Source organism: Dipodomys merriami, unplaced genomic scaffold (genome assembly GCF_024711535.1).
Source record: "Dipodomys merriami isolate MVZ:Mamm:240054 unplaced genomic scaffold, mDipMer1.0.p SCAF_42, whole genome shotgun sequence".
NCBI classification, from domain to species: Eukaryota; Metazoa; Chordata; class Mammalia; order Rodentia; family Heteromyidae; genus Dipodomys; species Dipodomys merriami.
This window is the reverse complement of record NW_027205826.1, coordinates 11,654,948-11,682,835: the sequence shown is the minus strand read 5'-3', so window position 1 is coordinate 11,682,835 and position 27,888 is coordinate 11,654,948. Positions and strand designations below refer to the sequence as shown.

At 40.9% G+C, this 27,888-nt stretch overlaps 1 protein-coding gene across 1 annotated transcript; it reads left to right on the top strand.

Moving 5' to 3' along the window:
* On the top strand, nucleotides 1–27,634 carry Dgke (diacylglycerol kinase epsilon). The gene is made up of 12 exons (XM_069993242.1): nucleotides 1–94; nucleotides 379–866; nucleotides 8,098–8,257; nucleotides 9,591–9,710; nucleotides 11,871–12,014; nucleotides 12,596–12,753; nucleotides 13,151–13,202; nucleotides 14,973–15,086; nucleotides 16,718–16,789; nucleotides 21,331–21,458; nucleotides 21,809–21,920; nucleotides 22,484–27,634. The coding sequence occupies exons 2-12, from the start codon at nucleotides 400–402 to the stop codon at nucleotides 22,661–22,663; spliced, it is 1,707 nt and encodes a 568-aa protein (XP_069849343.1). The 5' UTR covers nucleotides 1–94; nucleotides 379–399; the 3' UTR covers nucleotides 22,664–27,634.
* Nucleotides 27,635–27,888: the final 254 nt, after the last annotated feature.

Below are 27,888 nucleotides of genomic sequence, written 5' to 3'. Positions count from 1 at the left end.
GCGCTCCGCCAGCGCGTCCTCATCACCCTACGCAGCCCCAGCGTTGGGCTGTGCGTCGCCCAGGCGGGACGGCGGCCCGAGGCCTAGGCCCGAGGTATGTTCCCGGGGGCGTACGGGGGTGAAGGTGCGGGTCGGAGACCTCGCGAGAGGGACGAGCGCGGGCCGGCCGTTACGGACGCGGTCACCCTGCCCGTGCGTGGCGGGCGCCGGCGAATGCTTGTTGCGCTCTCCCCCGGGCTCGCGCGAGGCGGTGGCGTCCGCTTCCCGAACGCGCTCGGGAGACCCGCGGGGCGAGGAGGGCGGGGCGGCCCGAACGCGGGCTGGACGCGGGGTGGCGGGGAGGGCGCGCCCCGATGGACGCGGCCTGCTCTCTCCTAGTCAGACCGGGGACCGGCGAGGATGGACGGGGAGAGGCGGCCCGCGCCGGGCCCGCCCGCCGGGAGCCTGCTGGCCGACGGACACCTGGTGCTGTGGACGCTGTGCTCGGTGCTGCTGCCGGTGTTCATCACGTTCTGGTGCAGCCTCCAGCGCTCGCGCCGGCAGCTGCACCGCCGGGACATCTTCCGCCGGAGCCAGCACGGGTGGCGCGACACGGACCTGTTCAGCCAGCCCACCTACTGCTGCGTCTGCGCGCAGCACATCCTGCAGGGCGCCTTCTGCGACTGCTGCGGGCTCCGCGTGGACGAGGCCTGCCTCAAGAAGGCGGACAAGCGCTTCGCCTGCAAGGAGATCATGCTCAAGAGCGACGGCGGCGGCCCCGACGCCGCCATGCCCCACCACTGGATCCGCGGCAACGTGCCCCTGTGCAGTTACTGTGTGCTCTGCAAGCAGCAATGCGGCTGTCAGCCCAAGCTCTGCGATTACAGGTGTGTATGCCCCGGCGCGGGCGCTGCGTCGCGATTGCCTGGTAGACCTCAGCTCCTCTTGGCACAAGTGGCGCGAGGCCCTCACTTCACCTCCCTGATGGCTGTGCGTTACGCTCCCGATACTTGCAGCTCTGCAAAGATGCAGAGATGAAGCCGGGCGCCGGTGGCTGATGCCTGTAATCCTAGCTACCCCAAGGAGGCTGATAACCTGAGGATCGTGTTTTGAAGCCAGCCTGGGCAGGAAAGTCCATGAGACTCCTTATCTCCAGAAGTGGAGCTGTGGCTCAAGGGGTAGAGAGTACTACTAGTCTTGAGAAAGAAAAAAAAAAGCACAGAGACAGTGCCTATTCCCTGAAATTCAAACCCCAGGACCGGCCCCCCCCCCAAAAAATGCAGAGAGATGATGCGTGTGGTCTCTACTCTAGCCAAAATGTTAAAAAAAAAAAAATGTGGTTCTTTCATGTACAGGTAGCTTAAGAGCTGCTTGATTTGTGGCCATGATTTCTTCAGTTTACATAAGGAAAAATGAAAGCACTTTAACTTTCAGCCACAGACAAGTGTTATTGCAGCATGTTTTCAAATGTCTTTTGCTAATATTGGTGGCATAGTGAAATACACCCAAAAAGCAGCCTGAGAGAAATAGTTCTTTTTTTTTGGAGGGGGGGTCTGGTTGTGGGGCCTGAACTCTGGGCCTGGACGCTGTCCTTCAGCTATTCAGCTCAAGGCTAGCCCTCTACCACTTGAGCCACAGCGCCACTTCCGGCTTTTTTCTTTTTGCTTATGTGGTGCTGAGGAATCGAACCCAGGGCCTCAGGTATGCAAGGCAAGCGCTCTACCACTGAGCCACCTTTCCAGCCCCAGGAATAGTTCCTATGACATGATCTTCCAGAACTATAGCATCTTAGATAAGGGAACTTGATTAAGCCAAAAATATTTGTGGCTTCTTTATACACATAATCTTTATATACCAAACAGCATATTTGTGATGTGAATTACTGTCTGAAATCAGTGTTGATATCCTTTGGTTGTTAGAGATTGGTAACAAGCAGTGGTGCTTTGCAAATTATTGATCTTAACTCATTTCACACTGAGAAAACTGAAGGTAAAGTAGAACTGGCTTCCAGGATTTCTAACACCCAGAATAGGATTAGAAACATACCTAGCCTTCTCTTTGCCTTAAGTCTGGACATCTTCCTTGTCATAGGTTTTTATTTATGATGAGTGGAAAGACCCATAAACATTTTTAATAACCAAACTAGAAAACTGGCACTGTTTGGGCAGCTACTTTTGTTGTTCTTTATTTTTTGCATGCCGTGTGTGTGTGTGTGTGTGTGTGTGTGTGTGTGTGTGTGTGTGTGTGTGTGTGTGTGTGTGTGTGTGTGTGTGTGTGTGTGTGTGTGTGTGTGTGTGTGTGTGTGTGTGTGTGTGTGTGTGTGTGTGTGTGTGTGTGTACACAAGTCCTGGGGCTGGAACTCAGGGCCCACAGTGCTGTCTCAGAGCTTTTTTTGCTCAAGACTAGCACTCTTACCACCTGAGCCACTGCTTCACTTTCGGCTTTTTTGGTAGTTAATTGGAGATAAGAGTCTCACAGACTTTCCTGCCTGGGCTGGCCTCAAACCTCAATCCTCATATCTTAGCCTTCTGGTAGCTAGGATTACAGGTGTGAGTCACGAGTACCCAGCAAGCTGTTCATTTTTATACAGTAAATTTTTATACTGTAAAATTCTTTGTGGCCTTCTTGTCTTTGGTGAGTGCTGCAAACAGTGACCAATATCTTGAATTTACTATTGGTATATTTCCTTCCCTTCTCTGTGTGCAGAATGAGATAAAAATGGCTCCATGGGCCAGGCACAGTTGGCTCACACCTGTAATCCTAGCTATGCAGGAGGCTGAGATCTGAGGATCTCAATTCGAAGCCAGAAAAGTTCATAAGATTTTTATCTCTAATAAACTAAGAAAAAGTTGGTAGTAACGATCTGGCTCAAATGGTAGACCGGTCACCTTGAGTAAAAGAAGCTTTGGGACAGCATCCAGGCCCTGAATTCAACCCCCAGGACTGAGGGAAAAATGGCTTGCATGAAACTGATTATTCCTGTGCCACCCCCCCCCCAAAAAAAAAGCTTCCATGAATACTTTAATTGTGCTGCAGATATTCCTTCACAGATAACCTAAGTGCTTTTGATTCCAGATCATTTAAAATTGCAATCTAGGCAAACCCCTGTGCTGCCTAAAACCTTTTCAGTGTTCCTCATCACTCACAGCAGTGACCTAATGTATAGGTTCCAAGTGCTAACACAGCATTCCAGACCTCAGTGCTCTTTGCCTTGGTGCTTTTCTAGGCTTACTTGGCACTACGTGCATGCACCAGTACATACCAGCAACACCTGGTTGTAGTTTCCTTAAACTATCAGGCCGTTTCTTACACTCTTCTTTTTCACAAAGCTTTCCTCTCTTAGCATCCTCCTAGCTAGTGCCTGAGTACCCTTAAGAGCTGTTAGCTTTCTTCTAGGACCCCTTACCTGGTTTACTCATCTTCCTTTCCCCACCAAATTTTTCCTGATGATGACTTAATAATTTGTATCTTTGGGGTTTCAAAGTAAGGTCCCTGAATCTGTTGGAAGTGAAAATGAAAATAAAATGTTTATAATATTTAAGATGTCTGCCCCGCAAAAATGTATTTTTCTTGAAACACATTTTCCTGGGCTTCCTGCTTTTATCTAGCCCCATTCCATTCCTACTGAATTAGAAGCCTGGACTAGAGATAAGCAATCTTTGTCTTAACAGGTCTCACAGGTAATTCTGACATTAGGAACAATGGCTATGTCAATCTTTTTTTAAAAAAACAAAAACAGAAACAAAAACATGAGCCTCTGTCTTTTTAGTGCACTGGATTGAGCACAGTACGTATTTGTAATGATAGGTCAGGTCACCTTGTCCTCATTAATGTGCTCTTACAGGTTACTGAGCAATCTGTTCCCAGCATGCTACACCACTCACCCATGGTAAAATAGTCTTCATATAATTTAGGAAGTGTTTATTTTCAGGAGAACAGAGCACACTGTCCTGAAGTTGTACATATTCTACAATGTTCTGAACTGGTTTATTTTAGCCAATGATTTCATTATGATGCATTGTAATTTCATCAGAATTATAGTCTGCCGTAGAAATGAGATATTTTGGAGAGAGAAGCAAAACATCACTGTTCAGATCCTTTGAACACAAACCAGACTATCCCTCTTGGGTTTTGTCCAGCCTTGGCACAGACTCTTTCTCCGTACCTCACTCTTAGAGAAGTTGCTGAATCCTGGAGACTGGTCAACAACTTAGTATTTCAAAGGTGGTGATGACAGGTGGTGACTGATTCTGAAATTCTTTTAAATTCTGTCAGAAAAAAAGTGCCAAAGGTGTTGCACTTGTTGGGCATCTATTTTGTGCCAGACATTGTGCTAGCATCTACTTCCGTAGACTTGTTTCCTTTTTGTATGTTCCTGTGTCTACCCAACCACTACAGTACGATTCTACGGGTACTCTTATCACCTCTGCCCTAGCCATCCCTTTGTTCTTTGCACCTCTCTTGTGATCAACATAAGGAATTAGGCTAAATTTAAATACTCATTAAGTAAATCTGTCTCCCTGTACAATTCTCTCTCAGTAAGGGAAGGAAATGTAGTGTTATATGTTTTGTCAAGCTTTTTCTTCATTCCACCTACACATTCACCCCTGTGATCAGTAACACAAAAGCTTCTGGCCCAAGCCTTAAAAGAATACATTGGCCACTTTAGCTTCAGATTTATCTTGAATTTTCTATTTCTGTATTCAGTTGTTAAATGTATTTGATTTTATGTGTCTGTATTTGATTAAATGACCCACACCTGTAATGCAAGCACTTAGGAGGAAAAGGATAGAGTTTGAGGCCGGCATGGACTACCTAGTGAGTTCTAGGCTAGCAGCCTACACAGCATAGTGAATACATGGTAAGAGGGGGAAATTTTTAGGGGTGTAATTAAAGTGCTTGCCTAGAACGCACAGTGCCCTGGGTTTGATCACCAACATTGCTGAGAGCCCACATGCTGTTGTAAAGAAACAATTTTTTAGAAAAAGTAATAATTATCATTGCCAGGAAAGGTTCTTACTTACTAAAGTTTCCTTTTTTTTTCTTTGTTGTTGTGGGGCTTGAACTCAGGGCCTGGGCACTGTCCCTGTGTTCTTTTGCTCAAGTCTAGCACTCTAGTACTTCAAGCTGCAGCTCCATTTCCAGTTTGTTGGGGATTAATTGTGGAGATAAGATTCTCAGATTTCCTGCCTGGGCTGGCTTTGAACTACAGTCTTCAGATCTCAGCCTCCTGAATAGTTGGAATTACAAGAGTAAGTCACCAGCTCCCAGCCTGCAAGAGACTTCAATCTCCAGTCATTGAGCAAAAAGTCAGAAGTATAGCTTTGGCTCAAGTGGAAGAGCAGAAAAGCTCAGGGAATTGCCTAGGCCTGAGTTCAGGCCCCAATACCAGCGCGCGCGCACGCGCGCGCACACACACACACACACACACACGTTATTAGAAAAGGGGCTAGGTACAGTGGCTGACACCTGTAATCTAAGCTTCTTAAGACATGGGAATCATGAAGATCATGATTTGAGACCAACCCAAGTAAAAACAAGTAAATATGTTAACCTTATTCCTTTAATCCCAGCTACACAAGAGCCTGAGTCTTGTAGGTAGTGTTGTAGTCAGAGGAAAGTCCTGGGCAAAAAAATCAAGTCACCAAAATAAATAGCTTACATAACTTATAGTATGTCTACATGATATGATATCCATTCTTTACAAATCATATTCATGATTGGGCTGAGCATGTGATTCAAGTGGCAGAGCACTTACCTCATGTGCTCAAGGCCCCAGTTCTAAAAAACAAAAGAAAAAATAAACATGGTATGATATAGGAAGAAAAGCAATAACTAAATCTTGTCCCTAACCTGAAAGATACTATATGAATCATGAAACGGAGAAAAATTAAGCTTCTAGCTTTAGATGATTCTTATTTTATACCTTTCTATGTTTCAAAATTGTTAACCATCACAAAGTATTATTGAAAATTTAATTTTAAAGCTTTATTCAAGAATTTCATGAATATATTCTGGGTTTTAAAATATGAAATGTAGGGGCTGCGAAGGTGGCTCAGTGGTAGAGCGCTTGCCTTGCATGCATGAGGCCCTGGGTTCAATTCCTCAGCACCACATAAGCAAAAAGAAAAAAGCCAGAAGTGGTGCTGCGGCTCAAGTGGTAGAGCGCTAGCCTTGAGCTGAAGATCTGAGGGACAGCGTCCAGGCCCAGAGTTCAGGCCCCATGACCGAACCCCCCCACCAAAAAAAGTAAAATATGAAATGTAAATTGAAATGTAAGCAATGCAAAAGAATTGGGTGAAAAGTTGTTATTTTCCCTTCTCATCAGTCCTTCTTTCCTTGATGAGGAAACGATTGTAAATAATTCAGATTACATTCAAAAAAGACTATTTTTAAGGTGTGATCCCCTATCACATGGCCACCATGCTGTTAGACCCAAGTTAGGAGGCTGAAGCTAGGTCCTGATACAAGGGCGGCACCTTCTGAGTGGGAATCCACATGACTCCCCCAAACAAGTCCCTTTGTGTAGTGCTTGTCTCTGTGATGGTGGTGCCTTGTGTATGTATGGGATCTAGTTACCAGGTAGGCAGAGCAGTCTTTAGTCTACCCAGTTAACAAGCTCAAAATAAGATTGACCTGATCTTCCACAAATAAATGTATTAGTGGCAATTAGAGAAAAAGATGTGCAATCTAATACTTTAGAGTTAATAGTAGGCTAATAAATGAAGGTATTAGACTTTGTTATAGTTTTTCAAGATCAGTTTGAAAGCAAGTGTCAACAAATGTTATTTTTCTAAGTTATGTCATAATTTTCACTTTAATAGCAGTAAACAGCACTTTTTTCTTTAGCAATAAACAGCACTTCTGAATCAACTTGACCTATCTGAGGATCCAAAGGAAAAACATACCTTTAAAGTAGAAGGCAAAGATAGTATCTAAGCAAAAACAGCGCTTTTCCACTTTAAAAAAAAAAAAAGAATATTTAATTATAACCACTCTTTTCTGGTGACCTGCTTTTGTCTGTCTGGTCAGATCTGCTTCACTGGTAAGTGGATTAAATACTTAGCAGATTAATAATAGAATCCCCGGACATTACCAGCACTGTTCCCAAACAGTGACACCACACACAGAGGCAAATCTGAAAGTGCATGTTCTGCTGCCTGTATTTCAAAGGAAAAAAAAAAATTTAATATCAACTGCCAGAAAGAAATAGATTACTTTCTTTACTCATATTTACAAATTTATAGATGTCTAAGCTGGACCAAAGAACTTTTCAAGGCCCAGGCCAGGGACCATTGAGGCAGTAAGGACTATAGATTTCATGAACATATCTGAAGCAAACTACAACTAACACAACCACTGTTCTAGGTCACCTTTATTTACATGGATTATGTCTATTTACCATATTGCAATTAGAACTAAGAACTGTTAGAATATTTCTCATTTTTAAAGCAACAAATGTGTTTTCTGAAAAGTTAGTACATTTTTACACATTGCTTTGGCTTAGCATCTAAATTTTCCTATCTGCTCCTGTAATAGCACATGACATATATCCTCCAGAAAACACCACTGAATACTTCTGGGAGGATGAGGATAAAACAATGGCTTAGTATTATATAGATGATTTTAGCCAGGCACTGGTGGCTCATGCCTGAACTCCTAACTACTCTGGAGGCTGATATCTGAGGATCGAAGTTCAAAGACAGCCCAGGCAGGAAAGTCGGTGAGACTCTTATCTCCAATTAACCACCTGAAAACAGGAAGAAGAGCCATGGATCAAAATGGTAGAGGACCAGCCTTGAGCAAATGAGCTCGGGGACAGCATGCAGTCCCTGAGTTCAAGCCGCACGACTGACAGAGAAAAGAAAAAAAAAGATTTTAGCCCCACAGAAAGGATCTTGACTCCACACTTAAGAACCACTGTTAGATTAAACTGCCAAATACATACAAACCTTTATAGTTCTATTTTCACTATGTACATACAGGTACATATCTAGTTTGCTAGATTTTATGCCTAGTAGTAATGGAATTACTGTTTTAATGTTTATGACCCAAAAAATGGTTAGATGAGTAAGGTAACAATTTAAAATTAATACCTTGGTTTCCTCCTTCCCTCAGGTGCATCTGGTGTCAGAAAACTGTACATGATGAGTGCATGAAAAACAGCTTAAAGAATGAAAAGTGTGATTTTGGAGAATTCAAAAACCTTATCATTCCACCAAGTTATTTAACTTCCATTAACCAGATGCGTAAAGACAAAAAAACAGATTATGAAATGGTAACTTGTTTATTATATAATTGATTTCTAAAGAGGTGTTTAGGTCATTATGTAAGATAGTTAATTCTGTGCATGTGAGAAGAATCAGTTCCTAGAATAAAATAAATTTAAATATTCTAAGTAGAGATATAAAATGCCATTAAGGTAAACTATCAAGCCCAGTGTGATGGCACACACCTATAATGCCAGCACTGGAGCAGAGACAGTAGGGTTTCCAATTTGAGGTAAGCCCTGGACTACTTATCATAAGAAGACTTCGTTTACAAAAAGGAAAAACTTGTAACAGACACTATGGCACAGCCAGAAAAGGAAAACCAAAAGAGATCAGAGAAAAACTCATATCTGATCTAATTAGAATAGTAAAAGAATTTGAATGTGTTGCCTGGGGACAAATGTATATAATACAGGTTGGATATATCTAATCTAAAAACACAAAATAAAATCTTTTTGAGCCCAGACACAAATAGAAAAGTCCATACTTGACCTCATGTGACAACTTGTGGTCAGAACATAAGCATATTAAAAATACTGTATAAAATTACCTACGTGCAAGCTGGGCGCCCGTGGCTCAGGCTGTAATCCTAGCTACTCAGGAGGCTGAGATCTGATTGCCTTTCAAAGCCAGCCCAGGCAGGAAAGTCCATGAGACTTTTACCTCCAATAAACCACCAGAAAACTGGAAGTGGCGCGGTGGCTCAAGTGGTAGAGCACTCGCCTTGAGCTGAAGAGCTTAGGGACAGCATCCAGGCTCAGAGTTCAATCCCCATGACCAACCAAAAAAAAAAAAAAAGAACTATATGCTATAAGTAGGATGTATATAGAAAGCAACTGAATTTGGTGTTTGGGCTTCAGTACTATCCATAAGATACCTCATGTATATGCAAATATTCAATCTAAAAAAAAAACCTGATTCTGAGCATTTAGATAAGGATTATTCATCCTAAACAATGTATCCAGTGCTTAAAAGCAGTCATCTAAGTGATTTTAGTTGTTTTGGAAATAGAACAATTAATACAAATTATTGAGAGACAAATGTTCAACTCAGTTTAAGTCAGATCTACTTAATATATCAATAGAACAGGCCACCTTATTAACTGAGTTTTATTTTAACCCAAATGTCCAAGCATATTGCTAGATGACTTACCTAGAATAATATTCTAAGGTCCTCCTCCATTCTTAGGATTATTTGATTTTTACATTATTGTATTGATACTTTTTATATAATTGTTTTTGCTGCAGCAAAAATTTATATATTTTTATATTGTTATCAAAAAATGAAAAGTGTTTCCATCTCTGAAAAGTTAACCCTTTCACTCATGTCAATTTTTTTTAGCTAGCTTCTAAGTTTGGAAAGCAATGGACCCCATTAATAATCCTGGCCAACTCTCGTAGTGGAACTAATATGGGAGAAGGATTATTAGGAGAATTTAGGATCCTGTTAAATCCAGTCCAGGTAACTAAATAAAAAAAACTTCTTTATAAATCTTTGCATTTTTATATTTTTATTTTTCCTAAAACGCAGTGGGTATTGATGCTTTAAATTGCTGATCACAACCAGGTGTTGGTGGATCATACTTGTAATCCTAACTACTCAGGAGGCTGACACCTGAGGATTGAGGTTTAAAGCCAGCTTGAGAAGGAACGTTTGTGAGACTCTTATCTCCAATTAATCACCAAAAAAGCTGAAGTGGAGCTGTGGCTCAAGTGGTAGAGCACTAGCCTTGAACAAAACAGAGCTCAGGGACAGTGCTCTGGCCCTGAGTTCAAGCCCCAGGACACACACACACACACACACACACACACACACACACACACACACACACACACACACACACACACACACACACACACACACACACACACACACACACACACACACACACACACACACACACACACACACACACACACACACACACACACACACACACACACACACACACACTGATCACCTAGTTATAACAAGAATAACAACTATAAAAGAATTGAGTGATTCAAATATGTGAACAAACAGAAGCCTTATCACTTAGCATTCCAGTTTCAGGAATATTGTACACCCACAGGAAATGAAAACATATGTCCCTCAAAGACTTGCATGCAAATGTTTATAGCAACATTATTCTTAATAACTGAAAAGTGGACATAGCTCATCTGTTCATTACTTGGTGAGTGGATAAACAAGTCTCATGAACCCACAAAGTAAAATAACAGTGATATAAGCAAGTTTATAAAGTAAATAGAATTTTGAAACAAGTGAAAAATATCAGATTCAAAGGACCACAAACTGTCTAATTCCACTTGTGTGACCTGTCCAGAAAAGGAAATTCCATAGGGGCCGAGTGGATTGTTGGCTGTCTGAGGCTGAGTCTAGAAATGGGTTGTGTCAGCAAAGGGGTCTTGAGGCATTACAGTGGGAGCTGCACAACTAGGCAAACTTACAAAAATTGATTTGTTCACCTTTGGGTGATTTCTATGATTTAAAAGCTATACTGTGTGATTTTTAAAATAAGAAAATGAAACCCATTTATTGCAATAATCAGCAGTATAATAGCTTTTTTCCTTCCAATTTGTAGATTTTTGCATTTTGAATATTGAGGGTGTGGCTCAATAGTATATGCTTACCTAGCATGAATGAGCATTTTTACTCAAAGCTAGTGCTCTACCACTTTGAGTCAAAGCTCCACTTCCAGTTTTCTAATAGTTAACTGGAGAGAAGAGTTTCTTGCCCAGGCTGGATTTGAACTGCAGTCCTCAGCTCTCAGCCTCTTGAGTAACTAGGATTACAGGCATGAGCCACTAGCACCTGGCTGCATTCTGTTTTTTAGTGGTCAGTATTTACCCTGTTGTAATATAGTCCTCATAATTATATATCTACTGACTTAAATAGTTGAAAAGATACATCATAATTTATTCGTGTAGTTTCCTGATACTAGAGGTTGTGACTATCTCTGAGGATCTTACACATAGAGCATTTTAGTCTCTTGAAATATTTTCCTAGGATCATTTACAGATTGAAAGGTATCAAAGGTATTTGTCATTTATTTTTTTCTAAATTATTTTCAGATATTTGTAGTAATTTACACTAGTGAGAGAAAATTAAAAAAAAAAAAAAACCTACCGTAAGTATTCAACCCTAGCTAAAAGTGAGCTTAGGCTAGACGTGGGAGTGAAGGCCTGTAATCCCAGCATAAGAGAAAGTAAGATAGAAGGATCAAAAGTTAAAGACCAGCCTCAGCCACATTGATTCTGGCTTTAAAAAAAATTAGTGAACTTGGCCATTTTGGTTTGATGTGAGTAGAAAGGAAGAAGTAGTAAAATGTAACAGATTAGTTTGAATTTATATTTTAGCATTTACTTTTCTGCAGAGTCACAAGCAAGCAATATAACCTTCCTATGCCTCAGCATCCTGATCAGTAGAATGATGCCAACTCCTGTTTGTAGGTCAGTTTACAGGGATGAGCCACAGTGAATAGAATCTGGCACTGTGCCTGGTTTGTTATTAAAAGTAGATACACAGGAACAAAGTCCTTACTTAACCACATCGCTAACCTAGATTGTACTCAGATGGAGGATGGTGTTGGATAAATTTTTTTTCTTATTTCTTCATTTTTAGGTTTTTGATGTAACAAAAACTCCCCCTACCAAAGCCCTGCAACTCTGTACTCTTCTTCCCTATTATTCAGCTCGAGTGCTTGTGTGTGGAGGGGATGGGACTGTGGGCTGGGTCCTGGATGCAGTTGATGAAATGAAGATTAAGGTATCTTGTCTCTTAAATACTATACTACCATAATGGGGCTGAAGATGTGATTGCACTGTAGATAGTTGCCTACTATGCACAAGGCCCTGGGTTCGATCCTCAGCACCACAGAAAAGAAAAAAACCTACAGAAACACTTCTAAGTTAGATACATAGTATTTTTTATTAAGCAGGTGACTATCAGACATCATCACCAGAATAGAGAAGAATGAGTGCTGTGAGCCAGGCGCCAGTGGCTCATGCCTGTAATCCGAGCTACTCAGAAGGCTGAGAACTGAGGATCACAATTCGAAGCCAACCTGGGCAGGAAAGTCTGTGAGACTCTTCAATAAACTACTCAGAAAAAGCCAAAAGTGGTGCTTTGGCTCAACTGATAGGACATGAGCGAAAAAGAGGCTCACAGACAGCACCCAGGCCCTGAGTTCCAATCCCAGGACTGGCAAAAAAAGAGAGAGAGAGAGATGCTGTGATTAAGCAGTTAGCACTGTCTACAGTTGACACATGTGTAGTCTTTAAAATTTACAGATATTCTGCAGCTAGTCTAAAGAGAAAAATCTGAACTATTTATCTCCCATCCTTTAGGGACAAGAGAAATACATTCCACAGGTTGCAGTCCTGCCTCTGGGAACAGGCAACGATCTGTCTAACACCCTGGGCTGGGGTACGGGTTATGCTGGAGAAATCCCTGTTGCACAGGTCTTAAGAAATGTAATGGAAGCTGATGGAATCAAACTAGATCGGTAAGTTACAATTTGGGGGAGGAAATATATATAAATATATATATATATATATATATATATATTTCTTGTACATATATATGTGTATATATTTCTTGTGCATATATATATATTTCTTGAACTTGGAGGATATTTGGTTTACAAATTAAGCCTTGCCTAACTATAAAATGAGTTTAAATGTAAAAGACTATTAATAGTATTTGTTACACAGATACTGACATCTTGTTTAGTTATTCCATATAGTTCAGTCACAAATTATGCTCACTACTTCCACAAAGTTTGTATACCTACCTGAATGTGGTTACTTTCTTAAGTACTGTTTTAATAGAAAAACATCAGACATCCACAACACAGTTTTTAATTGCAAAAGTGACTTTTTTTTAATACTTCTGTTTTTTAGATGGAAAGTTCAGGTAACAAATAAAGGATACTACAACCTAAGAAAACCCAAGGTATGTGCCAATCGCTTCTGTTGTGAGTAGTTTTGCGAACACTCATGGATGCTCACTGCACAAGACACAGTAGCACCTGGGAAGCATTCAGAGACCTAGGGTCTTGAGCCAGCTGCTTATGGAGCAGAAAAGATACCCATGTGCCCACCTCATTAACTGGACTGGATTTGGTGTTTTTTTTGTTGTTGTTTCTGTGCTTTTTTGTTGTTGTTGTTGTTGGGGATCAAACCCTGAGCATCTTGTGTTAGGCAAGCACTCTGCCACTGAGCCACTTCCCCAGCCTCCTAGCTGGACTGTATAAAACATGATGTGGGAGAGATCGGAATACAAGTACACTTAGTTCTGTCTTGGTGTGCAGATCAGCCTGGGATGATTGCAGACAGGAAGCAGTCCTTAAATACAATATAGATTATCAGAGAAAGGTTAGCCAAGGACTTTCCAGGTAGTGGGATAGAGACAAGAAGGTGAAATGTGATTATTAGCAAATAACAAATATAACACAGAGATCTGTGGTTTTGGTTTTGTTTGGTACTGGAGATCAAACCCAGGGCCTCACTCATCTTGTAGGCAAGCACTCTATCACTAAGTTACACCCTCACCCCAAATCTGTGTTTTAAAAAGTTTTTTTTAAAAGATAGTGTGAAAATACCCTAGAAGCCTATACAGGGTGAAACTGTGGAAATTTTAGGATTAGACAACTCAAAGACATTTTAAAGTTTTGGGAGCTGATTGGTATAAAAAGGAAGAGAGAAAACATATAAAATTGAGCTGGGGCCAAGCAAAGGGAAGAGGAGGCTGATGTTTTGAATTTAAATTTTAAAATTAAAAAAACAATCTAAAGCACATAAAACAGGCCAGAACATGGCTCAAATCGTGGCTCACTTGCCTCACATGTGTGAGACCCCAGGTCCTGTCCCTAGTACTGCAAATATATACATATATTGCTACCAGATTCTAATTTTTATGGTTGACTTGTGGAAACACTAACCAAGATAAGAAAAATAGAATGTCTCGTCTCAGACTTGGGTAGGTTTGAGGAATACAACACAAAGAACTATGAAGTGTTGAACAAGAAACTGGAAGTTTGGGCCCTTTAGTCAAGAACAAGAATAGTAAGTCATGTAGATTGAGGAATCTAGGTAGGTTGGGAAGAAGGATAGACTAAGGGAGTATCAGTAGCCTGTTGAAACTGATTGAGAGCCACAAAAAAGATAGAAGATAGAAAGCAAAAGCATTGAGAACATAGGAGTGAAAAACCTGGGTACAAAAATCAGAGCTGCTCTAGATGGTAAGGTCTAAGAGGTGACATGTACAGAATTGGAAAGCAGGAGCTTGGAACTGAAGCTTTATTTATGGAACTTCAACAGGCAGTATAAATATAGATGTTTGAAAAAACTAAATTCAGAAAGTATTCACTACTCAGCTGGTCGCCGGTGTCTCACTCCCGTAATCCTAGCTACTCAGGAGGCTGAGATCTGAGGATCACCGTTCAACCGAAACTCTGTGAGCCTCTTAGCTCCAATAAACCACTCAGAAAATCGGAAGTGGTGCTGTGGCTCAAGTGGTAGAGTGCTAGCCTTGAGCTGAAGAGCTGAGAGACAGCGTTCATGTCCAGAGTTCAAGCCCCATGACCAACAACAACAACAAAAAAAGAAGTATTCATATTCACTACTAAAAACGAACAAAGGAACTGACATTTGTATAATGAAGGTTGACACCAGCTTATATACAGGAGCATCGTCTGTTGCTTATCCTCACTGTCTTCCACAGGAATTCACAATGAACAACTATTTTTCTATTGGACCCGATGCTCTCATGGCTCTCAATTTTCATGCTCATCGTGAGAAGGCACCGTCTCTGTTTTCCAGCAGAATTCTTAATAAGGTGTGTTGGATAAAATAACATTTCCTGCTTATCACCGAAGGTATAGTAAAAATCAACAGTTCAATTATATTTGGCACTCTTAGATTCAGATTGAACCAACTTATGGAAATAGCTTCCTGTTGTGTTTTGTGTAACCCGTTAGGTCTTCAAGTATATCTTATTAATAACTATAATAAAATGTTTAAAATTCAAAATTGGGATGTTCTAAGGCATATTTTGCTTAGGTAAAAACTAAATGGAATATGATAACTTTTTGTAAGTGGCAACTAAAATTAGAAAGAAATTTAAGCAAAATAAGTTTCTGGTTAAGTCATTAATGACACAGCATGCATTCCATCGGTGTGGAGGAGCTGCCCAAGGCAGATTAGATAAGGACGGGGGACGGGGCAGCTGGCTCCCAGCAAGGTCATCACCCTGGTTTCCAGAATGGTTGATTCCTTTAATGGAAGTTTATAGAGGACTTTTTTAATGACTTTTAGTGATTGAGCAACATCATGTGAAAATCACAATTTCCTGGTTTGCATTCCTGGTTCTCTTCGGTAAACTTCAGAATTTAAAGTATTGTTAATACAGTTATATTGCCAATACAGAGTATTGCCATTTATCAGCTCAGCATTTACTATCTCATTTATTAACTCAGCATTTTACTACTTCTGCCATTATTTCTGTACTCAAAAGTGATTATAAACTATTTATTTGAGTTACCTGCTACCTGCATTTTCCTTAAATAAGCTGAAGTGTTAGGAAAAAGTATAATTTTCTAGTTACAAAATAAAATTTCTTTTTTTTTTGGGGGGGGGGAGTCTAGTCGTGGGGCCTGAACTCTGGGCCTGGGCACTATCCCTCAGCTCTTCAGCCCAAGGCTAGCGCTCTACCACTTGAGCCATAGAGCCACTTCTGGCTTTTTTCTTTTTGCTTATGTGGTGCTGAGGAATCAAACCCAGGGCCTCATGCATGCAAGGCAAGCGCTCTACCACTGAGCCACCTTCCCAGCCCCACAAAATAAAATTCTGTGGGGCATCGGTGGCTCATGCCCATAATCCTAGCTACTGAGGAGATTGAGATCTGAGGATCAAGATTCAAAGCCAGCCTGGGCAAGAAAGTCTATGAGACTCTTATCTCCCAAACCACTCAGAAAATCGGAAGTGGCATTGTGGTAGAGCCTGGCCTTAAGCTGAAGAGTTCAGGGACAGCGCCCAGGCCCAGAGTTCAAGCCCCACAACCACAAAAAAAAAAGATTCTTTTTGTAATAGAATGAATATTTTTTTGATAAATCAGGCAACATCACCATTTGAACACAAACTGCCTATGCTACATCCTTCTCCCCCCCCAAAAAAAAAAATCTAGTTTAACTGGAGTGATAGCTTTTGTTACTTTCTAAAGAGAGATGATTAATATTTTGACTGTTGTTACAGAGTTCATACAACAATTCTTAAGCCATGAGTAGTGTGACAGGATGTAGTGTTAAACTGGAAAAGATACATGCCATAAAAACTATGCAGGAAAAGCAGCCTTGGGCCCCTTCTATCCATCAGTGTCTAATAGGCAAGCAGGAAGCCTTGCTCATTTTTTCTTACAGTTTACAGGGTTTGTGAGAGAATTTTAATAGGATGTTTTTATCCATATTTTAGGCTGTTTATTTATTCTATGGAACCAAAGATTGTTTGGTGCAAGAATGTAAAGATTTGAATAAAAAAGTTGAGGTAAGCTACTAACACCTTTTCTAAAGCTTTAGAGTAATTTCTGTATAATAAAGACTTTTGGTTTTACAAATGCTGAATTTTCTGTTATCATATTTTACTAATTTATTTGGAGAATTTGTGTGCCAAACACTCTGCTAAGTGCTTTGTCCACATTTTTTCCTCTGAATTCTTACCACAACCCCTTAAAGCAAATATTATTATAGTCTCATTATGCAGACAAGATAAAACAGTTTGAAGCTAAGTAATTTGCTTGACTTCATGCAGAGTCCACAGGCAGCTACATCAGGATTTGGACCCAGGTTTATCTAACTCCAGAATTTGCTTAGTTTACATATTGAAAGATAGCAAATTTCAAGTTGTCTAATACAGCGCCTGACTCATTGTAGTCAAGAGGCATTTAAATATAGAGTGTAATTCAAATTATTTTGTATGACATCTCTATATTCTAAAAGTATAAACAATATCTTGAACAGTATATTAAATTATATGTAAACAGAATATTGTGATTGCTTATTGCTACAGTATTCTTAGCATTGTGATATGGCAAAATCTTGAATATATTTCTTGCTTGTTCCAACAAAGACTCTGTCTGAAGTCTTAATCCTAGCTACTCGGGAGGAAGAGATAGGAAGGTCGCAGTTCATCTGGGTAGGGGGGATCAGTACTTTCTAGAATAAATGCAGCGAATAAATGCAGTCATGGTATTCAATATATACTATGTAAAAAATGAACTATGTGCCAGGCGCAGATGGCTCACACCTGTAATCCTAGCTACTCAGGAGGCTGAGATCTGAGGATCACTGTTTAAAGCCAGCCCAGGCAGGAAAGAACATGAGACTCTTATCTCCAGTTAACCACCAGAAAACCAGAAGTGGTGCTGTGGCTCAAGTGGTAGAGCACTAGCCTTGAGCTGAAGAGCTGAGGGACAGTGCCCAAGCCCAGAATTCAAGCCCCATGACCACCACCACCCTAAAAAAAAGAACTATGCAACAACTTTTGGACAGGGATGGGAGAGGAAATGGGGGGGAGGCGGGGATGTGAAGGGAGGGGTCACATTGTCCAAGCAGCACTGTCTTCATTACCTGACTTATGGAATTGTAACCCCTCTGTACAACTCTGTACAACTTAATTTTTTTTTTTTTTGTCGATCGTGGGGCTTGAACTCTGGGCCTGAGTGCTGTCACTCAGCTCTTAAGCTCAAGGCGAGCACTCTACCACTTGAGCTACAGCACCACTTCCGGTTTTCTGGTGGTTTATTGGAGATAGGAGTCTCACGGTCTTTCCTGCCCGGGCTAGCTTTGAACCGCGATCCTCAGATCTCAGCCTCCTGAGTAGCTAGGATTACAGGCATGAGCCACCAGCACCCGGCATAACTTAATTTTTTTTTAGTTAAGAAAATAAGCAACACAAAAAGAGACTAGAAGAATGGTTCAAGTGGTAGAACACCTGCCTAGCAAGCACTAGGCCCTGAGTTTTAAACCTCAGAAGAGCTGGGCGCCAGAGGCTCAGGCCTATGATCCTAGCTACTCAGGAGACTGAGATTTGAGTATTATGGTTAGAAACCAGCCCAAGCAGGAAAGTTCATGAGATTGTTTCTTATCTCCAGTTAACCACCAAAAAGCTGGAAGTAGAGCTGTGGCTTAGGTAGGAAAGAGCACAAAAGCTTAGGGACAGCCCCCACATATAAACACAGTTCAAGCCTCAGAATTGACACAAAACATCCTCGGAAAATTCTCTAGTTGTGATACCAACTAAAAAGATTTTGGAGAAAGCCCAAACTAGTCAAATTAAACTTGAGTAGAGGAAATCTGGCTGCCCTCCAGGCACTGAAAGTCTTTGTTAGTCCTCACCCAGAGAAGGGATAATATCCTCCATAAAATCACTTTGTAGTGCTGGGGATGAACCCAGGTCCTTATGCATGCTGAGCAAGCTCTCTGCCACTGAGCTTCAGCCACAGCCCTTGGTTTTTAAAAGCATGATTTATCCTTGTAGCCCAAGCTAATATGGAACTCAGGATCCTCCTGCCTTTGCCTTGAGTGTGCTAGGTTTATAGGCGTGTGCTACCATACCTGGCTTTGTGAAAGTTTTATGCTACTTTATCATATTTTCTTTTTGGGGGGAGGGGACTTTGATACTGTCAATAGAATAAATCATAACATGGCCCTTCTTTTATTTTCTGTTATTTAATTTATTCAGAAGTTGTTTGTGAGGGGCTGGGAAGGTGACTCAGTGGTAGAGCGCTTGCCTTGCATGCATGAGGCCCTGGGTTCAATTCCTCAGCACCACATAAGCAGAAAAAGCTGGAAGTGGCGCTGTGGCTCAAGTGGTAGAGCGCTAGCCTTGAGCTGAAGAGCTGAGGGACAGCGCCCAGACCCAGAGTTCAGGCCCCACGACCAGCAAAAAAGAAAAAGTTGTTTGTGAAACTGCCTGCAAAATGTCCGACACTGTCCTAGGTATTAGAGATGGGTGATAAAGCCCTTACTCCTACCTAGGCCTGGTGGTGCACATCTGTAATCCCAGCACTCAGGAGGAGGCAGGAGGATTGTGAGTGTAAGGTCAGTCTTAACTACTTAGTGAGACTCTGTCGCAAATAAACAAATAGGTAAAATAAAAATATAAAATGTACTCTCTCTTAAGTTTATAGCTAGGAAGAAGCAAAGTACTTAAACCACGTTGCACACAGAATGAGAAGTGATCTGATGAGGACAGTATGTGGTACATGCCTGTAGTCCCAGCTAAAGCTGAAAGCAGAATTGGGAGGTTGAGGCTGGCTGGGCAACTTAGTGAGATCCTATCTCAAACTCAAATGTTAGTGGGGAAGGGGAGCCAGTTTAGAGCATTTACTTACATGCTTGACGTTCTAGGTTCAATCTCCACTACCACAAAAAAATAAATAAATACATAACACAGACTGTGTAGGAAGTATGACGGTAATGTGGAAATGTTTCTAGAGTGAGAAGCTAAGCAAGAGCCAAGTGAAGAAGGGAGGAGCACTGGAGTTCTAGGCTAAAACAGCTTGTGTGAACAGCCCAAGGCAAGGGACACAGGAAGTTCTGGAGAGCGCTCAGCTGAAGCTTAGCTTGCTAGGAGGAAAATGGCTGGAGCTAATGATACTGGAGATAGGAACAGGAAGATGGACAGAGGCCAAGTCGCAGCAGGTCATACCCCCCGTGTTAAGGAACTTGGAACTTGGCATGACCGTGGCCGGCTCGCTTTTTTGTTGTTGTTTGGTTGTTTTTTTGGGTTTTGGGTTGTTTTTTTTTTCTGCTATGCTGGGGTTTGAACTCAGGACTTTACACTTGCTAGGAAGTTGCTCTCTTGAGCCATGAAGGGTTGAATGAGAAAATGCCATGTTCCACTGTATCGTTCCAACTGCTGTACAAGGGTGCCTAAAAAGAGAGTAAGGCTAGCGGAAACAGGCTCAGCACAGTTAGGGAAGAGATGATGGTTCTGCACCAAGCTAAAGTCAGGAAAGAGACATAGAAGGAGCATCACCTGTTTTTAGGTGGAACAAGGTGAAGATAATGCCCAGTTCGAGGGCTTGGGGAGCTAAGGGGCTATCCTGCTATTTTCTGAATAGCAGGTTAGGGAATAGCTTCTTGACTGTTTTGCCCATGAGAGTGTTGGATGGCACAGTCCAGGCAGTGCTCTGAAAAGTTGTGTGGGTGGGTCTGGCCCAGGTCACTTTCCTACACCAGGAAGATGAGTGCAGAGATAGCAGTTAACAGTATTCGGAGTCAGCAGCATGAGAGAGAATGGAGCTTGCTGCCCAGCTATGAAGAATGCTTCCTACACAAAGCAGGAGTGGAGCTGCCAGTAGTGACCGAGGAGCATCCAGAGGCAGTGTGAAGTCCCACAAGCAAAGAAGAACAGGGAGGGGCTGCAGGGTCAGGTACCACTGAAATACGAGGTACAAGAAAAAACGATGGGATTTAGCCACACAAGGTAGCGTAGTGCCTGTGATCCTAACACGCAAGAGGCTAATAAGGCAAGAGGATCTTGGGTCTTGCAAGGCCAACCTGAACTACATAGCAGTATCTTGTTACCAAAAAAAAAAAGAGCAGGGAGTAAATAAAAAGACTTAGCAAAAGCCAGGTACTGGTGGCTCACACCTTCAGTACTAGCTACTTAGGAGGCTGAGATCTGAAGATTGCAGTTCAAAGCCAACCCAGGCATGAAACTCCAAAAGACTCTCATCTCTAATTAACCCCCAGAAAACCAGAAGTGGTACTGTGGCTCCAAGTACAGTTTTTTGCCTTGAGTGAAAAAGCTCAAGGATAGCACACAGGCCCTGAGTTCAAGCCCCCAGACTGCGGGGGAGAAGGGGAATTTAGCAAGAAGGACATCATTGATGTCTTGATAAGAATAATTCCACTGTAGAGGAGGGGAAGTCTAGATTACCTGGAGCAAGACGGAAGGAGTCCTCTACTCATTCATCTCTCATATGTTCTGTAAACGTGTGAAAGTGGGTGTGAATTGCAGGCAGGTATGTGTGGAAATAGTGTGCTCAGTACTAAATAACTGCTTCTATTTCCTTAAAGCTAGAACTGGATGGTGAGCAAGTCGAGCTGCCTAATTTGGAAGGTATTATTGTTCTGAATATTGGCTACTGGGGCGGTGGCTGCAGACTCTGGGAAGGGATGGGAGATGAGACTTACCCTCTAGCCAGGTATGTGTTTTTGCACTCTAGTTTGTTTGTTGGTTTATTCTGTTTGAAACAGTTTTCCTTATAGCTCAGACTGGAACTCAGCCCCAAGTATCCTCACATTCAAGATCCTCCTGCTGTAGCCTCCCAAGTACTGGGATTACAGGAGTATGTCATTTGCCTCACTTCGGTCTTATGTCAGTTTTCATTAAAGCATGCATTGTTCTTTATATGACTTTCACAGTTTCCTTTAGATTTTCACTTCTATATATTTCATTAACATCAATATTGTATTAAAAAAAAGTAACTGCCATTCCATGGTTGACTTCATTTTGCCCCACCATATAATTCATGTTTTCCTCTTCCAATGTTAGGCATGATGACGGGTTGCTGGAAGTCGTTGGTGTGTATGGGTCTTTCCACTGTGCTCAGATTCAGGTGAAGCTGGCAAACCCTTTTCGAATAGGACAGGCGCATACAGTGAGGGTAGGTGAAACAATGTCATAACAGGCCAGTGTTCCCAGTTCACTACCAAGCCACAGATACATAGAAGGCTCATGTGCTGGTCACTTTTGCTGGGACTTTAGTGAGGAAGGAAGAAATGGGAAGCATGGCCCTCAGTCCAGCTGAAGAAATAAAGTGTTGGCTAGAAAAGAGTCACTAAACAATCCATAAATAAAAACACAGTCAGATTAACTTTATAAAGATGAAATGCAGCCTGTGGCTCACACCTGTAATCCTAGCTACTCTGGAGGCTGAGCTCTGAGGATCACAGTTCAAAGCCAGCCTGGGCAGGAAAGTCCGTGAGACTCATCACTAATTAACCACCAGAAAATGGGAAATGGCATTGTGGCTCAAGTGGTGGAGCGCTAGCCTTGAGCTGAAGAACTCAAGGACAGCACTCAGGCCCAGAGTTCAAGCCCCATGACCGACCAAAAAAAGAAAAAAGCTGAAATGCAGAAAGGTTAGTGACCATGTGGATCATACTAGTAAGGCAGACTTTACTTTCCTGGAACTGACTTTTCTAATTATTTGTTTCCTGATTTTAGCTGATTTTGAAGTGCTCAATGATGCCAATGCAAGTAGATGGGGAGCCGTGGGCCCAAGGACCCTGCACTGTCACCATAACTCATAAAACACATGCTTTGATGCTCTATTTCTCTGGAGAACAAACAGACGAAGACATCTCTAGTGCTTCAGATCAAGAGGACATAAAGGAAGCTGAGTAACTGCATAAGGAAATGCACTGTTCTGCTAGCACAGCATCTGCACAAATATGCAGATGCATGCGCATCCAGAAGTAGAGCTTCTCCAGCTGCTATTCAGTCCTAATTTTCCTCAGAGTACAATGGGCACACATTTATGTAAATAGCATTCCCAAACAGCCAGATGTCCTGTAACTACAACAGCTGTTCTTTTTTTCAACAAGATACTTTGATCATATATTACTAACTTTGAAAACATCACAGAAAGTTACATGGAGACAAAATGCTTTTGAGAGTGGGGCTCACTGAAGTTTGTTTGCACTGTTTCATTCCTTACTGTTGAGCCACACATTTGATGGAAGGATATGAGTGGAAAGATCATTTCCCTCTTAACTTTGAATGGTAACACTTTACCATTAACTTGGAAATGATGTCTGTTAAACCAGCAAGGTTAAGATGGGGCATCCACCTGTAGCATGCCTCTTCAGATTTCTCACAGCCCAATCTGAATGGATCCAGGAACTCCCTGAAGGAGCAATGTCAAAGTATGACAATTCTGAAAACTTCTGAAGTCATTTTTAGACTCTTGAGATGCTTTGTTAACCCTCTAAATAACCATGTTGAATTGATATTCAGGATCCTTTTTTTTCTTTTCAGTAGTACCCGAGATTGAACTCTAGTCCTCATGGAGAAGGAATTCTAGGCACGTGCTCTACCACTGAGCTATCCCCTCCCTCCCCCAACATCTTTTTTTGTATCCAAAGAGAACTATCCTGAGTGCATGCACTAGTACCACAAAAACAGAAAAAAAGAAAAGCTGGGTAGGATAATTGGTCTAAAATAAGATTGAGAGCACTTTTTTATAGTGTCACTGGAGATCAAGCCCAGCTGTTCCTATGCTAGCATTGTTCATACCACTGAGCACCCCAGCCAAAGATTTAGAGCACTTCAGGTATAACGGTTCTCCAATTTTTCTTGATTAAAAGGCTGTGCCAACAATGAAAAAACTATATGCTTAAAGGAACCTTGCCAGTCAGATTAGTTGCTCAGAAAAAAAAAAGTTCAAGGCTGATGCATGTTTTTAGCATTCAGTGATCTTGTAGTACTTTGAAATCTAATAGTTTTTTTTCTATGTGAAGCACTTAATAGAATTTCTGCCTTGGGGAGGTAAGTGGACAGAAACCTCTGCTGAAACTTTATATATTTATTTTAAAATGAGATAGAGATATATTTTGAACTTATTTATTATTTACCTGTGGCATGATACTTGTGTTTTTGTTTACACATATCATACAGCTTTATTTAATAAGTTCAACTGGTCACATAAGTTCTAGCCACCATCACATAAAAATGTATCCTTTTGACCAAGTAACTGAAATTATTATTTAATTCTGACAAGTCTTTTGTGGCACTGATAACTTCTTTTGGAAGGTTAACTGCAAACTTTGTTTCCCTGCTGAAAGTCAGGCAATACTATGACTGTCCATTAGAGAGTGCTCCTCTGCTGTTTTCAGCCAGCCTGCCGATACAGTTAGGCACACTCAGTGGATGTCCAATTTTGTTTTTCTGACAAATGCCAATTTGTAAGCTTGGTGACCTTTCATGATTTTAATCTCTAAAGATGATAATACATTCCCCAAAACATGTAATGGGCCAGTATGAATGTATTATCCATGAATTGCCATGAATTTTTATTTGAGTCACCTCAGGCCCAAGCAGTGTTTCAAAAAGGACCACTTAAGTAGTAAGGGGTATGTTACATTAAATGGTTTATCTTGCTAAGTTAACTTCTTCCAGATCTCCATAAGTCATGCCAAATTCTAGTCTGGAATGATTTTGATAAGAAAGTTGTTCTTGGCTTTTTATAAAGCTTTCGCAGGGAATATCCACAGTGGTGGTGATGGAACAGTTTCATGGATTTTCTTTTATGAGCTGATCATATTTTCAGCAAAATCAAGCTTTTCATTTGTGATCAAAATTGTTATATATATATATATATATCACTGTTAAATTCACTTTGCCAAAGGTCATACCTCTGATTGGTAGTGCTAATTTGTAGTGGAAGCAAAGTAAATAATTTAGGATGTCAGTATTCACATAAAACAACTACATAGTTTTTTTTTAAACTACTGAAACTACTGTACTGTATTGCTACACTGGATTTAGAACAAGTTCATGTACATATCTATTTATTGAAACAATCATTTTCAATTATAATCCAATGAAGTGGACTCTTTCCCCCTACTGACCATCAGGTTTTTCTGTTGTCTTATTTATTTGTTCAGATTAGTTTTTATTTAGGAAAATTATTTCAGAACACTATGTCATAAATCATACCATTGTTTTAGCAAAATTTACTCATATTTTTAGGCACTAGTTTACCCAGCATTGCAGATAACTAGGCATGTGCCTTGTTTAAATAAATACAGTTTGTAGAACTTCATGTTTGCAAGTTACATATTAAGGTAATAATTGTTTATATGACCAGTAACTCTTTATGAAATAATTCACAAGCTTTTTGTCCCATTTTAAATTGTCCTGATATTAAAAAAATAACTTACATTCTCAGGAAGAAATGTTTGAAGTAAATTATACGACTTTGTCTTCACATTTCTCTCATCTTTCACTAGTCCAACACATTCCTTCTCATCAACATAGTGGCTTCAATACTGAATACCTGGCAGCTCTTACGGATCTCTTAGGTAGATGATGAAAATTTTTAGTGCTTTGTTATGGTTAATGGAAGTCAGAGACTTCTGTTTAAAATATAAGTTGTAAGATTACGTAATTTTAGGTTTTCTGAAACAACTAGCTATGAACCCTTAATGTTGCTAATGTTTGTAAAAATTTTATAGTTCAAAGTATTTATTTTTATTTTTTTAGAGTATGTCAAAAACAAGTATTTGTTTTTTGAAATACATTTGACAGCTTAGATTTGTAATATAGACTGTGACTCAGAAATCACAGACCTTTTTTGTGCAGTAAAAGTGAGTACTACCAGCATGTCAAAAGACAAATAGTTTGCATTTGTAATAGAAAGTAAAATTGTTTCTAATGTGTATTATGCAATTTTTAATTTGCACTATGTAGGTGACTTTAAAAGTTATTAATTTACATGCTAATACAGGCCCAAATACAAAATGTGGCCAAAAGAGTCCATAGAAAAGGTTTTGTGTATGTGGTTTTTTTCCTTCAAAATAATGATAACTGAAGCAAAAACCAGCACTTTATGTTCAGAAATGTTTTTGAGGAATGAGGTTAAATCTGTTCTTTTTTAAATTCTACCCAATTTAGGACAATGGAATGTTAAGTAAATTTATTTTTTTAATCTAGAAATTCAAAAGGAAAAATAGTTTTTTTTTACTGTCCCAATCTGATGAAGGTCCCTGTTCCTCAGTGAGACAGAGTGGCTGCTCTGGTCTTGCTTTTCAAAAAGTGCCCCTCCTCCCTCAGATCATCCCTGGTTCACAGGGTGTTCCCTGCAGGTGTCTGTGGCTTCAGTCAGGCAAGCAGGATTCCTGAGCCCACTCTTGGCTTAAAGAATCGTTATCTCTGGAGGTAGCAAACACCCAGAAGCTTCCAGTGCTCCTGGAACTTGAAGGCTGCTGCTCATATGTTCACCCAGGGCTTTGCCAGGGCTATAGTGGCAAAAAATAAATTAATTGAATGTTCTTAAAGTTGTTTTTCCTTCACCCTGTTAACTGTTCTTTCCTCTCACAATCATTGTCCTGAAAGGATTCTGTGAGAAACCTGTCTGTAGCCAGGTAGGGTTGTACATGCCCATAATCCCAGCACTCCCAAGACTTGAGATCCAGGCCAGCCTAGGCTTCAAAAATAAAAAACGTGTTTGTATCCAAATGTATATATTTTCTATGTATGTAGACAGCGGACCGGGTGTGGCTGCAGGAGCTAGTGAAGGACCCTGTTGGAGGTGAGCGTAGGAGGCACCTGCCTTCTCAGTTGAGTCATTTACAGACACAGCACATACTTGAGGAGCACAGCAGGTGAGATGCTTCCGCTATTTAACAGGGTTTCTATTTTTAAAAAAGACTTTGAAGTCACTGCTGTAATGGACGTCACCTGGTTGATTTTTCTACTGACTTTTGCATATTCAGAAACCTGTGTTTTTTATTAGACTGTCTTGGAGGTTTCAGTTGCTGCTTTGAAAGCTGACGCTTGGGTGTTTCACAAAGTTTTCAAAGGCATTATGATGTAAAGCAAAGCAACAAACTTAGCCACTCTTCCTTGCGTGTTGAAATTACCTACTTTCACATATGTACATATATGACTCTTGCTGTGGGTCAGTGTGTGAGCCCCATATCTCTCAAAAAGGTAGATTCTGAGGTTCTGGGAGGAAATCTTTAAAAGTTGCCCTCTTTATACAGAAGTTCACAAGATGTAATTGAACCACTGACCTTAGCAGAAACTTAATACCATGTTGCTGACAGAGTATGGAAAGGGAGAAGCAGGAGTTAGATTGTTTGCGTTGGTCCTCTGTCTTTGCCCAGGTGAGAAGGAATCATTTGCTGAGCATGTCTGGCTGAGATCAAGCCCACAGTAAGGCAGGGCACTGTGCAATTGGATGATGTGGCACAGAATCTTGGTTCTCATTGTTAAGCTCTGGCCTTTGCCAGCTGTCCTTCCAATTAGACCTGCTTGATAGAGATAGATGGACACTGGATTGAAATTCTGTTCCGTAAAGTTCAGAGCAGCCTAGCTGAGGCCCTGGTTCCCAGCACTCTTACAAGGAACCTAACTGCTTGGATATGTAAACCGACAGTGTTGAGGACAGTAGAGCAGTCTGATAGCCTTTTGTCCTTTACCCTCAAACCACAATGCTAGCACCTACCACTTAATTTTGGTGTTAATGGATTTTGTTGAGTCTGTATTGATGCCATGCCTACAGACAGAAATGTAAATGAAAGCAGTCAGTATGTCAGATGTTTGCTTGTTTGCTTGTTTTTAATAAAAGTGCAGCCCTCATAAACTGTACAATACTGTGTTGAGTTTGGGTTTGTTTTTTGTTTTGTTTTGACACAAGAGTGAAATAAGAATCCTTGAGTTCGTTTCCAGCAATATCATTGGTCCACAACAGGGAAAACATACCATTTGGCAAGTTCTCAGGTATGTTTCTTTTTTTTCTTTTTTTAAATCTTATTTTATTGTAAAGATGCTGTACAGAGGGGTACAGTTATGAGGAAGGCAATGAGTACATTTCTTGTCGAGTATTGTTACTCCCTCCTTTGTTG